This window comes from Balaenoptera physalus (genome assembly GCF_965194825.1).
Source record: "Balaenoptera physalus genome assembly, chromosome: 6".
NCBI classification, from domain to species: domain Eukaryota; kingdom Metazoa; phylum Chordata; class Mammalia; order Artiodactyla; family Balaenopteridae; genus Balaenoptera; species Balaenoptera physalus.
This window is the reverse complement of record NC_138885.1, coordinates 90,251,760-90,265,472: the sequence shown is the minus strand read 5'-3', so window position 1 is coordinate 90,265,472 and position 13,713 is coordinate 90,251,760. Positions and strand designations below refer to the sequence as shown.

The 13,713-nt window shown below is 36.3% G+C and overlaps 1 protein-coding gene across 3 annotated transcripts in view; it reads left to right on the top strand.

Annotated features, from left to right (window-relative positions):
• Window positions 1–13,713, top strand: part of SATB2 (SATB homeobox 2) — a 187,136-nt gene that overhangs the window by 118,743 nt on the left and 54,680 nt on the right. For all 3 annotated transcript variants that reach the window (XM_082467077.1, XM_082467076.1, XM_082467078.1), the window contains exon 8: window positions 11,887–12,099. In XM_082467077.1, coding sequence (XP_082323203.1) covers window positions 11,887–12,099 — 213 coding nt within the window. The remainder of the gene's footprint in view (window positions 1–11,886; window positions 12,100–13,713) is intronic.

The following is a 13,713-nucleotide window of genomic DNA, read 5'->3' as shown; positions in this document are numbered from 1 at the left end:
TACACAAAGAATTGGCATTAAGAGGTTTGTATTGTTTGAAAACGAGACTTTTGCCACATTCGTTATTTACACAGTGTAGTTATTTTTCTTTTTCCTCTAGCAGATTATGCCATAACTCAGAAAGTTCGGGTTCATTTTGTGTCTCAGGTAGCTTTCCTGAGCCAATTCTTAGAAACATGTTTTCAGTAGAAGCTCTTGTGTGTTTTGCAAAATGTGTTATTCTTCTGCAACAGAAAGGCCTCTAATTTGGTGTCTTGCTCCTTCTTTAGTTTGATGAAAAAGTCACAAAGTTACACAATTTACAACCTTTTGTCAAAGACCTTTTTTGAGAAAGCTGTTCATCTTGGTTTTACCTGATAGAGAAGAGGATTTTTTAAATCCTTTGGGAACTCATTTGGTTGACCTGTCCTTATTTGCCTACTTTTTATTTTTTATGAGACTTTGTAAAAAATCTGCTGTTTACCTATCAAAGCCACATCAGTTGAAAAAACTTAAGGCCAGGGTCATAAATACAGCTCATGAAGTCACTCAGCAACCAGAGAATGTTTTCAACAGATTGGAAAATTAAATTGAATTATGTATCAGGAAAATTGGCAGTAAGGTCAACAGCTAGAAATGTAAATGTCTTTGTGTGAAATGACATGGACTTTGCTTTTATGCTTTATTGGCACTGTGTTTATAGTATTTGCCCACCCGTATTATTAAGGTTAAAAATGTCTAAGGACTTACTAAACATATTTCGAAGTGGCACAGTTAGGAAGAGGTGTGTAGCAACAAAATGAAAATTTTAGCAACCAAAATATTTGGAAGTCTGAGCTTTTAGTGTGTTACCAGTTAGTTTTTTTGGGGTTGGGGGGAATCTTCTCTTCTAACTTTGTGTTTGATTTATACATATTGTTAGCCAAAGGTAGGCATGATTTAATTACATGTACGGTTTATATTTGTAGAAAACTTGACCTCCAAGATATTTAGAATTCTTCCTCAGCTGACCTCTGGTCTCAAGTCATTACTTCTCAATATCCAGTAGAGATATAGGCACTCAGCAAGTCATACAGGAATAGAATACAATGTAAATCCAGGGGTCCTGACTCCATGGTCCAGTAAGCTGGTTATAAAATGACAAGGAAACCTGTGAGAAAAAGGAAGTCCTCCAGCTGAAAGATGGGCTGTAAATATGAAATGCTGCAGATCAGGCATGAACATGTTATTGGGTTTTGAAGCAAATAACATACCCTCTTTTGATTTCAGCATTAAATTAATAAAGTAGGAAAAGATGGCCCTGCAAAGCTTCATAAAATAGGTACTCTTTCATTTCAGAATCACTGGCTTGAATTCATAGATTTAAAGATTGTAATAATATTAATATCTCCTAGGATAGCAGTGTCTCAGAGTTATTCAGTGACTTAAGGATGGCCCTCTAGATAGTGGTCTCAATTTAGTCCTCCTTACATATAAAGACTATCATTAATTAGCACTTTTTAGGCAATTTCAGCCAAAAAGCATGGGGGAGATGCTGGTTCTGTTTGTGCTTTGCATAAAGAGAATGTTGATTCAGTAGCTGTCAGACGTATGCCACCCCTATTCCTATTCCTAAATCTAATTGAAATAGAGCATTTTATGTAAAAGAAAATATGAAGACTCCTTTTTCCCCGTCCTTCACAAAACTTGTACTGAAGAATCAGAGGAAAGAAATATGACAGTACACTCTTCTATCTATTCCTTTCATCCCTGATCAGTGTGCAAAGTCCTTAAAAATTAGTTGCTGAACTATTATAGAAAATTCAGGTTTTTCTACTTTACTCAAAAAGACTGCCTTTTGATGATGGTTTTATAAGTTTTTGTCACTATTCTCTAACAAGGAGTGATTGACTCATTTCACACAGATGAGGGGGTCTCTGTCCTAAATAAGGTATTTCACTTCTAGTGAGTGTGTCTCAGTAGAGACCTGCACTTTTAGTGGGAAAGCCTAGTTTTATTATTTAACTAGTTTCTCCAAGTCCTGGGTGATGTTTATAATTAAAGTAGAATTTTTACAGAAGAAATATAAGGAAACACTAGCTTTAGATTCCATTATTTATATGCTTTTCACCTTTGCTTATTCAAAGTAACTAAAAAATACATAAATGGTTCCTTTTTTGGCCATTGATTGAAATGATGACCATTTGGCCTGGGGTTAAGTGCATGTTTGTTCAAATAAAGTGAATTAAGTTTAAAGGCCAAAAATTCTGTGAGAAAAATATAACTGAATCACTTTGAAGTCAATTGGAAATTACAAGGTTGTTTAAATTCTATCTGCAAGCTTTGTGCCTAAAATTATTCCTGTAGACAACAGTATTTACTTTCAAATTTCTCTGACTGCAACACCCAGTAAGAAGTAATTTTTACATCATGAGCTAGTACACATACACACACTCACACATTTGTTCACATATGTGTGTATGTCTGTTTTGAGTTCTATCTCATTTCCAACTGTATCTTTATCTGTCTGTATATTTATTCATGAAAGAAAAAAAAAAGCCTTCATGAAACAATACGTGTATGAAGCACTGTGGTAATTTCTAATCTATTTAATTGCATTTTGTTATAAAAAACTAGTTATGATATGCTAAATTAATTTTATCATCCACTAATAATTGTGACCCATGCTTCAACAGTGATGCAGATTAAGGCTGATTTTAAAAGTTACTTAAGGAAGGAAAGTGGTTTTACTTCCTTGAAGTATAAATGAATATCTTAGTTTAGTGCTGTCCTGAATGTCCATATGGTCATTTCGCTTTAGATAATTTATTCAATCTTGTTTTACATTCTCCTCTATCCCAAATAATTTTAATTATTATACTTCCTAAAAATTTTTTTTTAATATTTTCTGTGTTCTGTATGGGAAGACATACATCTAGCAAAATATAAGTGGAGGGCCTTGAATATTTGAAGTTGCAAATTTAAAATAAGAAATGTACTTTGATGTTAGTTCTGTCTTTATTTATCCGTTCATTTAACAAATATTTATTAAGCATTCAGAGACTATGCTAGGGTTATAATGAGGGCTAACGGTTATTGAACATTTAACACATATAGGGTACAGTTATAAGCTCTCTAGGGAATCCTATGAGGGAAGTGCAATTATTATCTCAATTTTACAGGTGAGGAAACTGTGCCATAGGGAGATTAATTAATCCTTGTCCAGTTGAAGCCCAGTTTTGAGCCCGGCAGTTCTAACTTCAGAACTCATACTCATATCCCCTTTTTTTCTCAATCATTTCTGTTATCATAGAGCAGAAAGACACAGTCCCTCCTTCAAGGAGGTACGAGGAATAAACAGACTTTTAAACCAGTAATCCCATTGTGGTATGATAAGTAGTGTAATATGTTGCATGTACTGTGTAAGAACAGATGCTTTTGACCCTGGAGGTGATTGAAGCTAAGGCAGAAAATGTTCAGCAAGAAAAAATAATGTTTTATAATTATTTCAGGACGGAGTCAACTCATATGTTAATAGACTGCTTTTCTTCTTATATCTGAATGCATTTGATACATTTGAGATATAAATATGCAATAAATGTATGTTTTTGTTTTGTTTTGTTTTTGAAAGTACTATTTTTGCCAATGTTTTGACAAAGTAGCCAAAGCTAGTAAATTTTTTGGAAGTTTGCCAACAGTTGTTTCGCAGAATACTCATGGAAACTAGGAATAACCAGGGCCCAGCACTTTGTGAATTCAATAGTCATGGTGCCAGGTACTTGAGGTGTTAGTAGAAACCATGTATGTGCCCAGAGCTGAGAACACCACTGGTAAATGTTTCCAAAAGGAACCTGTTCAGTTCCGTATTTGCTTTTGCTTTTTGGTGCTAATGTGTTTAGAAAATTTTGACTTAGATTGTGCACCATCCCCCATTCCAGTACGTAAGACTTCCTAGAGATAAGAAGGGAAGGAAGAAAATGACATAGGACTGTTTATTTAATTGCATCTATCGTTGTATAGATTAGGTAGGTAAAAAGTAGTAAAGTTGCCAGGAATCTGGTTTTGGCTAAGTTCCTCCATGGTACATGCTGAAGTGTGGCTTGGACAAGGGGATTGCAGTTAAGAAAGCACAGACTGCTTTGGTTTCAAGAATGTTCTGTTGCACCTACTAACTTTGCTTTGCATGCTTACAGTATTCTGATGTGTCAGATGGCACAAGCGAAGTTTTATTATATATACTAGAAAGAAACCTGTCTGTGAGGGAAGTGTTTCGTTTAATAAATTGTAGGTTTGGGGTGCATGGAATATTTGTTCTAAAGTGGAGTTTGCATGGCACAAAATTTCAGTATTTATTATCTTATCGTTGTCAATAGGTTGTATGAGAAGATCTTGAGTTATTGTGAGTTAGGCTTTTAACATGTGGTCCATCAGGGCCTGCTGCTGACTGTTTAGCAAAGATGGGACTCCCACTTCCAGAAAAATGAGAAATATGCATTTGATGCTTTCTTAGGGCCCTATATTCCTGTATATCCCCAACTAACCACTAAGCACAAAATGTACAGATTCTCCTCCGAAGGAGTTTACTATATGATGGGAGAAAGAGGTTTTATAGTACACAATGTAAAGATGATAAGTGTCATAAATGTGAAATAGAACTAGTGCCATCTCCCTTCAAAGGAGGGAGAAAGTATTGCCAACTGCAGTGTATATACATATACAGATATATACATAGTCTTTCAGTGCATTACAGAATACATCTCTACAGCAACAACATTTGTCTGCAAATGTTACTTTTGTATATGCATTTATATTTGCAGAGTACATTAATTCCCTTTAGATGCTCAATTCTATCTACCCCCACGGTACAAAAGTGCTATATGCATAGGCTGTCTTTTCTAATAAAGAAATATTATAGTAAAAGAGAGGTTTTTATTAAACTAATGCAATAACAACATTTTCTTTGAGGATTTAACACATCATTTTTAATAATAAAAATCAAATTGTCATTGTTGTGCCCTGTATACCTTTTATTCAAATCAGACTAAGTACTCTGGCTTCATGGCTAAGCGGTACTCTAGGGGGTGATGGGGGAGGTGAGTATTTTTTAGCATAACACAAATGAATTTCAGCAGTAAGCTTTGTAATGGGGTTGTAGATTATGAATATGGGACTCAGGGAAACCTGTTTATATTTGTGAGCAGAGGAGAACATGCCTCTCAGACACATCTAGAAGGAAATGAGACTGGAGGTTAGGAGAGAACTGATTCCGTTAGGTCAGCTTTCAGGTGGTAGGATGTCAATACTCTGTTCAGCCAAGAGCTGAGTTCACAGCTTCAACTAACTGTGCATTAACCACTGAAACTGAAGAGTTCACTTTGTACAATTAGGCTAAGAATTTGGAATCACCTGGTTTTCATAAGAGGATACCATTTTTTGGCTCTCATGTCAGCTGGAACCAGACATTTCAGAATTGTATAAAGTTAAGGCTAACCAATAAGCATGCAAAAGGGGTGGTGAAACGTGAAGAGTACCTTCAGAGGGAACTATGTAATAGGTCATGCTCAGTGGCAGGATGTGGGGTTAGCCCATATGGGTGCCAAGGCCACTTCCACCTCTGACCCTCTGTAATTTTAATCTGTAAAATGGGGGTATATGTGCCTTTGAAACTTGATTGGTTAGGACATCATTTGTTTTAAGCAAATGATGAACTAAAATGTATTTTCAGACTCACTACTGCAAAGCAAATATGTTTCAACCCATACACCCTTAAAGAGATGTAACTTGATTTCTGAAAAGGACCTTCATTTTAAAAGTTTATATACTTTATCAATACATCCAACAATTAATAATTAAAATACATTATAAAGGAATAGGGCTAATTTTCTCTAAAATAACCAGTCCAAATGATTCTGTAGAAGTGGCAAGCACACATTTTTCCCTTTGGCATTGCAATCAGTAGTACATATAAGCTTTCTTTGGGATTTATATGACATTCTAATATCTATCTTTGTTTGGAACCTAACACTCTCAAACTATGATATGCTATGTATGTTATATGATATATGAGTATTTCGGAGGTTAACTTCAAAAGTTTATGTTAGAATAAATATGTGAACAGAAATATAATTTACAGAAATGAAAATAGTCTCCGGCTAGTTTGAGGCTTTTTCCAAAGAATAGCACTGGGGTTTGGCTGGGTCAGTTTTTTCAATACACACCTGGTGTATATCACTTTAAAAAGTAAATTATGCCTCATTAAATTACAATTAAATGGAATCATGATCATTTGTTTTTCTGGAAGGAAGATGTTTTGCATATTGAAAGCCTAATTTGTTGCAGGTGACAAAGAGGCTGAACAGATTATCTAATATCACTTCATTCTGGGGGTAGTGTTTGCTGGTTAGTTTGTGCTTACTCCAGTAGTTCTGAATTATATTAATGTGGACTGTATTATTTTCACTTCAAAAAGTCTTCTACCACTTTATCAGTTTTTGCACTTTTTATTTTTTAAGCTTTTAAGGAAACAGAAACTTCTCTTGGTATTCTGGATTAGTCATGCTCTTTCTTTTTCTTCAAGTGTTCTAATACTGTCCAGTCCCTCATTCGCCCTCCCCCTTCGCCTGGTCTCATCACTATCTCTATGTCTATGCGTTATGCACATTTTGAATCCCCGCCAAGTTAAATACCACCTCTTCCAAAACGTTTTCCCTGAGTCTTGCGATTGGCAATACTTTCACCCTCTTTTGAACTGAGATGGTACTAGTTCTGTCTGAAATTTATGACGCTTATATTTCACATTGTGCTTCTGTAAACCATTGTATAGTAAACTCCTTGGCAGCAGAATCTATGTCTTATTAATCTTTCCATTCTTTTATGAGCTTTGTACCAAGTTGTAAATAGGGAGTGAATTACTAGACTGATCTGTCATTTTTTTGGCAATAGGCGTATTGAATTTGGGGGTTCTCTAGATAATCAATGGGAGACATAACCTAATCGTAGAGAATTACAAATGTCTATGAAGTATGAAGAAGAGATATCTGTTGAAATCTAGTCAGTAATGATCTTCAGTGACCTCTCCTCGAGTGACCTGGGAGGTCTGATGGGCTCAGGCTCAGATTCCTAAAACCTGGCCCAGGCTTGGGTTCTCTTCTTGCTCTCTTAAAGGATTTAAGAGGATTTAAGGGCCGATCAAAGGCAGTTTCTCACCCGTCCCAGACGAAGCCTCAAGGGCTAGTACAGAAACTTGGAAGTAAATTTTATAGAGCCAGTCATGGTAATGTTTCCCAAATATTTCTGAGTATCAGCGTGTATTTTACACACTAACGATTTGGAGCAAACTATATAAATTGTTGAAGGGATATGAAAATCATAATAATAAGAAAAGCTCTTCAAATAAGAAAGCGCTTCAACAGAAATTGCAGATTCAGAAACTCTAAGGTCATTTAAGATGTCACAAATATTATTAAAATACTAGTAATAATAAGCATAGCAATTTTTTATTTAAAAAATTAGCCCTAGTTCTTTTTTTTTTTTTTTTTTGGTGCCACATCACGTGGCTCGTGGGATCTTAGTTCCCCCATCAGGGCTTGAACCTGCACCCTCAGCAGTGAAAGAGCCAAGTCCTTACCCCTGGACCACCAGGGAATTCCCAGCCCCAGTTCTTTGTTTTGTCTGTAGGGATAGCCTGTATTAGCAATGAAGCTAGATGGCATTATATTATCTCTTGTTTTGTGCTTTGAATTATTTTGCTTTTATTGAATTTTTCTGCCAACCTCATGTATTCTTTGCTGGTGCTGGAAAAAATATGGAGCTTACAAATTCCTCCATTAAAAAGACTAGGGAGAAGGCCAATTTGAGGCTCTTTTTGCCCAGCTCCCTTCTTTTTTCAGTGACCTGTAACCCAAGAGCTCTGGTAGAAGGTGCCTTTCTACCCTGTGCAGAGGATTGTTCTACTCCTTTTCAGTCAACATGTTTCCTGGTCTTACACAACCTCAGCTAACACCATGGAGAGAATTGTTTATAATCTCTCCCTTGAGAAGGCTCTGTTGCCTATGATGAGGAAAATACTTAATGACCACTTTACTGAATACTTGCAATATGTTTTAATAAGATTACTGATATGAAATTTTAATAAGCAATATCCTGGTTAATTTATTAATTTCCCTCAATTTTCACATTCTCAATATTCATGACCTTTCTATTCATAAAAGTACACCTTTTTTTCAGTGCCCAGGTGCCATGCCATGTTCTCTGTATCTCAGGCTGCATAATGGGAATGTCCAAGTGACACCTCCTGCCTGGCTGGTTGATAATTAAATGCCAGACAGCATAGTAGCAAGGGCTTTAGAAATATTTATGCAAGATAAATTATTAATTTATGTTCTATTCAAGACAGTTTCAATATGATAAACATTTACTTATCTTGATAGTTAGATGGGGTGATTTGTGGTATATTTAAGTTATGCCGTACATTTTTCTTCTGATCTGTTTCCCCTATGATGATTTTAAACTAACTAAATAAAACGTGCTTTACATTTATGTGCCTGCAGAATTTTGACTATGTTTTTAAAAATCCCTGCTTAAGTCATTAAAAGCACGTAACCAAAATGAAGAAGGCTCAACAAGACAACTAAAACTCTTCTTGTACCCACCAGTTAGCCACTTGTTATTGAAAATGTCTGCGGTGAAAAGACTCTGCTTTGGGACCAGGGTTACACAGATGAGACTTTAAGTAAATAATTCAGAACAGTGTTCTCATTCTCTGGGGCAGCAATGGCCACCTTGTTGGTTTGAGACTTTATCTTCAATTAGGCGAATAAAACAGAGGCAGCAGTCTATTCCACCAACCCCTTAAAATACAAATATTGTGTCTCATTCACTTCAGAAGTGATGCTGATGAGCTGTCATTTACAAGGATGCTTTGTCTTGATTTTTCTTAGAGATGAATTTCATTTCCCTGTAAGGTTGTCCAACATGTAAAAAATGCAGGGGAAGGAACTCCACAATTTCAATGTGGGAAAAAAAGGTAAACCAAGCTGAACAAAAAAATAAATGAAAGAACTCTATCCTTAGGAGGGATTTTGTTTTCTATTGATTAGGAATAAACAGACTTACAATTTTGAACCTGGTCCATTAGAACAATATTTTTTGGTTTTTCAATGTTTTGTATGGAAGATCTTGGCCATAGTGTCCTCCACAATTTGTGAAAATAATTTCACGGAAGAAAGAGTTTACAGACTTCGCCTTTGAGAGATCTTAAGTGTAATCATATAACCAGGATAAAGAATATATCCATGTAGATCCTAAAACTTTTCCAAATTTGGTAGTCTGACATTTAGTAAAATGCTAAAGTCACTTATGAGAGAGAGAAAAAGACAGAGAGAAGGGGAGTGGGTACCAACTTGTCCTTCATGTGCAAAGTTCATTGTTAAAGAAAGCTCAGAAAATATCAATCTTAGTATCTTATTAGTATTGGAAATTGGTATTGATCGTCTTTTATGCTTTAATTTTTAATTTATTTAATTTTAATTTTTTAATTTTATTGAAGTATAGTTGATTTACAATGTCATGTTAGTTTCTGGTATGCAGCAAAATTATTCATATATATATATATATATATATATATATATATATATATATATATATATATTCTTTTTCGTATTCTTTTCCATTATGGTTTATTACAAGCTACTGAATATAGTTCCCTGTGCTATACAGTAGGACCTTGTTGTTTATCTGTTTTATATATAGTAGTTTGTATCTGCTAATCCCAAACTTCCTCCCCTGCCCTTTCCCCTTTGATAACCATAAGTTTGTTTTCTATGTCTGTGAGTCTGTTTCTGTTTTGTGAATAAGTTCATTTGTATCATGTTTTAGATTCCACATATAAGTGATATCATATGATATTTGTCTTTCTCTGTCAGACTTACTTCACTTAGTATGACAATCTCTAGGTCCATCCATGTTGGTGCAAATGGCATTATTTCATTCTTTTTTATGGCTGTGTAGTATTCCATTGTATATATAGGAAATTGGTATTGATTTTAAATTCACATCCCTCTTGCTTCTGCACATATTAATTTGGAGAATTTTGTCTTAGAAACAGATTTGTTATTAATATTTCAGGTTGCTTAGCCCAAGTGGAAAGTAGGATAACTTAAGGCAGAGCTGACTTTTAATTTCAGAAAGAGAATTAATACTTAGATTGTATAACATTTTCTGGAAGACAAGTGTCTCACTTGTTGCTTCTTTCTGAAAGCATGACAAGAAATCAAGATTTTCTTAGAATCATTTCAGCAGTAGGGTAGTTTTATATACATGCCCTACCTTGACCTTTCCTTGGGCACTCACGCACACAGACACACACTTGTTAACATTTTTTTTCTAGCTTCATTGTATGGCATATTATAGTCTCATTTGTAAAGACTTATCAAAGTAATGACAACCAAACTGGCAAGAGGTATCAGATGGCATGCCTCTTGTAGGTTTGTTATAGTAAAATTGTCTTACATGATGTTTTGAGTGGTGATTACTCCCGAAGCTGATAACTGTGTGATGCACATTCCTGTAAGTGACATTTGCTTCACTATATTGTAATGCATTATTTTTTAAAACAAAAAACCGCCTACCTTACCCTGAGGATTTTTGGCCAACTAGAGATGGTATATTTCTTTGGTATCCAATGCCTTTTTGGCCTATTGGCCAAATACGACCTATTTAGCCATCTATTACACATCTGATAGTGTTTCTTTGCATTAATATCCCCTAAGTGGAAATGCCTTTGGCATCATCTACTTTTACGATTTGGGGTTATCCCCATCTGTTGTAAGATACAGAGGTTAACATCTTAGCTTTTTCTGGGGGATAATCCTGGGCCCTGATCTCATACTGCCCTGAGAAGGGATGTTAGCTGGGAATGTAAAGTGATGCTTCTGTGTGATAATCTAACAAGTGTGCAGAATGGAAATGGATCTGCTTTTGCCCCAAGTACTGCAGTGTTCTAACTCAGGTCTCTAGCCTTTTTTTTGCGTCTGTACTACTTTTCTTTAGACTTGTCAACATTTTTCTTTTCTTTGTGAATTCTCTGTCAGCAGAGCACATGAAAACACCAGTTTTTTTTTTATGTAAAGCATTCTATTTGGATGGTTCACACAATCAGAAAGTATCTGAGCCTATCCTGGCATTCTCTGAGGTGCGCTGTGGCCTGTTACCGGATGTGACTATACTTCCGTTGCTTTAATGGTGGGATTGGAGCGTCCCCATGAGGGCATCTCATAAAAAGGTTTGGGTGCCCTCTAGTACATATGCAAGGAAACCTATTATGTGTGTGGATTGGGAAGTTAATAGAGGCCAAGTTATAGCCATTTGCTTTGTGTCTTTTTTTTTCTTCTTCTTGCCATAAGAAACATCTATATTGAAAACAGTGGCCGGTCACACAGAAATTCAGCCAAACTTTTTTTTTTAAGTCGATGTAAATCTCCCATGCTGTTTAAATGTCGGAACTAAATTTACCAAACTTGGCAGATTTGTAAAGCTGAGCAGGACTGCCAAGTGTTCCCAGTTTCAAGCAGAGAGAGTTCTAACAGTTCCTGAAATACTTGTAGGAGGCACCTGGTGGTAATTGCAGTTTCACAATTCTTCTGAGCGCCTACCTTGCTAGCTGGCATCTCTGTACACTGATGATTATTACAGTGATGATAAAGTGTCAGAATAGAATGTTCCAAAATAAGGCACAGCCCCCAGAGAGCAAGCACGTTCCCACCAAATCTTCCTGCTGGAGAACCCTCAGGAATTAGACTGAGGTTCTTGACGTCACAGCCAGCTGGTTACACCAAACAAATAAAGGGGAAGAGGGGCGCAAGGCGGAAACCACACACGCATACCTGCAGATATAACTTGGCCTACTTTTTTTTTTTTCCACTTAATCAGGGATTGTTGTCTGAGATTCTGCGTAAGGAAGAAGACCCTCGGACAGCATCTCAGTCTCTTTTAGTAAACCTGAGGGCTATGCAGAATTTCCTCAATCTGCCGGAAGTGGAGCGGGACCGCATATACCAGGATGAGAGAGAGCGGAGCATGAACCCCAATGTGAGCATGGTCTCATCGGCCTCCAGCAGTCCCAGCTCCTCCCGAACCCCTCAGGTGAGATATTCGCTCCATTGACTTTTCACTCTTTGCCTTGGAGATATCTTGCCTTCACTGCTACTGTGTTTTCCCTCAAAAACTAAGAGACATAATGCCAGGACTTTTTAATCCACTGAACATGTGGGTCAGAGGATATGAACCTCTGACCATATGCTAGTGGTTATCTTTTACTATATCATCCATGCCATTTCTGTCCCTTTAAGAAAGTCCCATTCTTCCACATGTGGCAGGAAGGCAGGAGTGGGTGGAAGGGTAAGCACTAGATGTCTACATACAGCTGTTTGGTTATCACAGAAGGGGCTAGGGGATTTGTATTGAAGCTGAGTTTGCGAAGCATTGCTTTTCCTTCAATTGTGTATTTATTTGGATGGGGGTAGGGTAGCTGGGAGCACGCGACAGCTAGAGTAGTCCAAGTTCTGCTTGATGCAATCTGAAAGAGACAAAATCAGGGAGGAACCTGTGTGTGATGGAAACATGCAAATGCAGCGGCTAGATCAGAATGTCTGGGAGCTCATTCAGTGATCCCTTAGAAAATGGTAGTGGAAATGTAGGCCTTAATTATTTTCCTTCCTACAGTGATGTCCACAGGACCCTGACTCAGCTTTCCATCCCTCCTTTCTTCACACTTTAAAAGCATTCTGTTCTCAGGTCCTCCTGCAGATGCATACATCTAGTAATGTTGTGTGATTTAAAGATTTTAACTGAAGGGTCAAGATCTCAAGTCAGCCAAGAGTCATTTCCAATTCAGATCTGAGCCCACTTATTTTTAGCCTACTCCCTACTTCGCCTAAACTTTTACTCATCAATGGATTTATGGTAAAGCCACCCCATTTACTGTTGCTAGCATGGTTGCAAGTTCTTGAGTTTTGAAAACAAATATTTAACAGGTACACATTTGTACAAATCAGAAAAATGGGTACTTTGAAAATAAAGGGTTTTTTTTTTTTTTTGCTTAGATACTATAGTTTTGGGTTTAGGAGTTTGTTTCCTGATAAGTTCTAAGGAACTGATTAAGCAGAATCTTATTCTAATAGAAATATTTGAGCTTTTTCAAGTATATCCATTTTTTCACACATCTTAACTCTTTTTATATTTTGCACTCTGCAATAGATTTTTTTAACTGAAGATAATTTTCTATCGTGCACTGCCAAACTGTGATACTTAGACTTTAGTGTTTAGTGAATTATGAATTTTAGTTACTGTTAAACCAAAAATAAGTCTCTTGACTGCTTACTTTGGACCAGTGTAACCAAGCTTTTTTATCTTTACTTTTATTTTTTAAAAATTTTGGGGCATACCTGTTGAGCTATTGAGTTGGACGAGTTGTTAATATACACTAATATTTACTTCTATTAAATTCACCAACATTTTTGCCACTTTTGAAGCCCATTAAACCATTACAGGAGAATCCAGCCATGCTTCATGGCCATTTAATTGGGCAACTCTTCTCAGAAAATCACTCCTCCTTGTTAGAAAATCACACAGGTCTGTGTGTTTTGTTTTCCGCTCCTTCGTAATATTTTTCCAACAAGATTACATCTTAGGCATCTTTTCAAAGACCTGGTAGCTTTCAGAGCCAGACCAACTTACAACACCACACAGTTAAGGTCA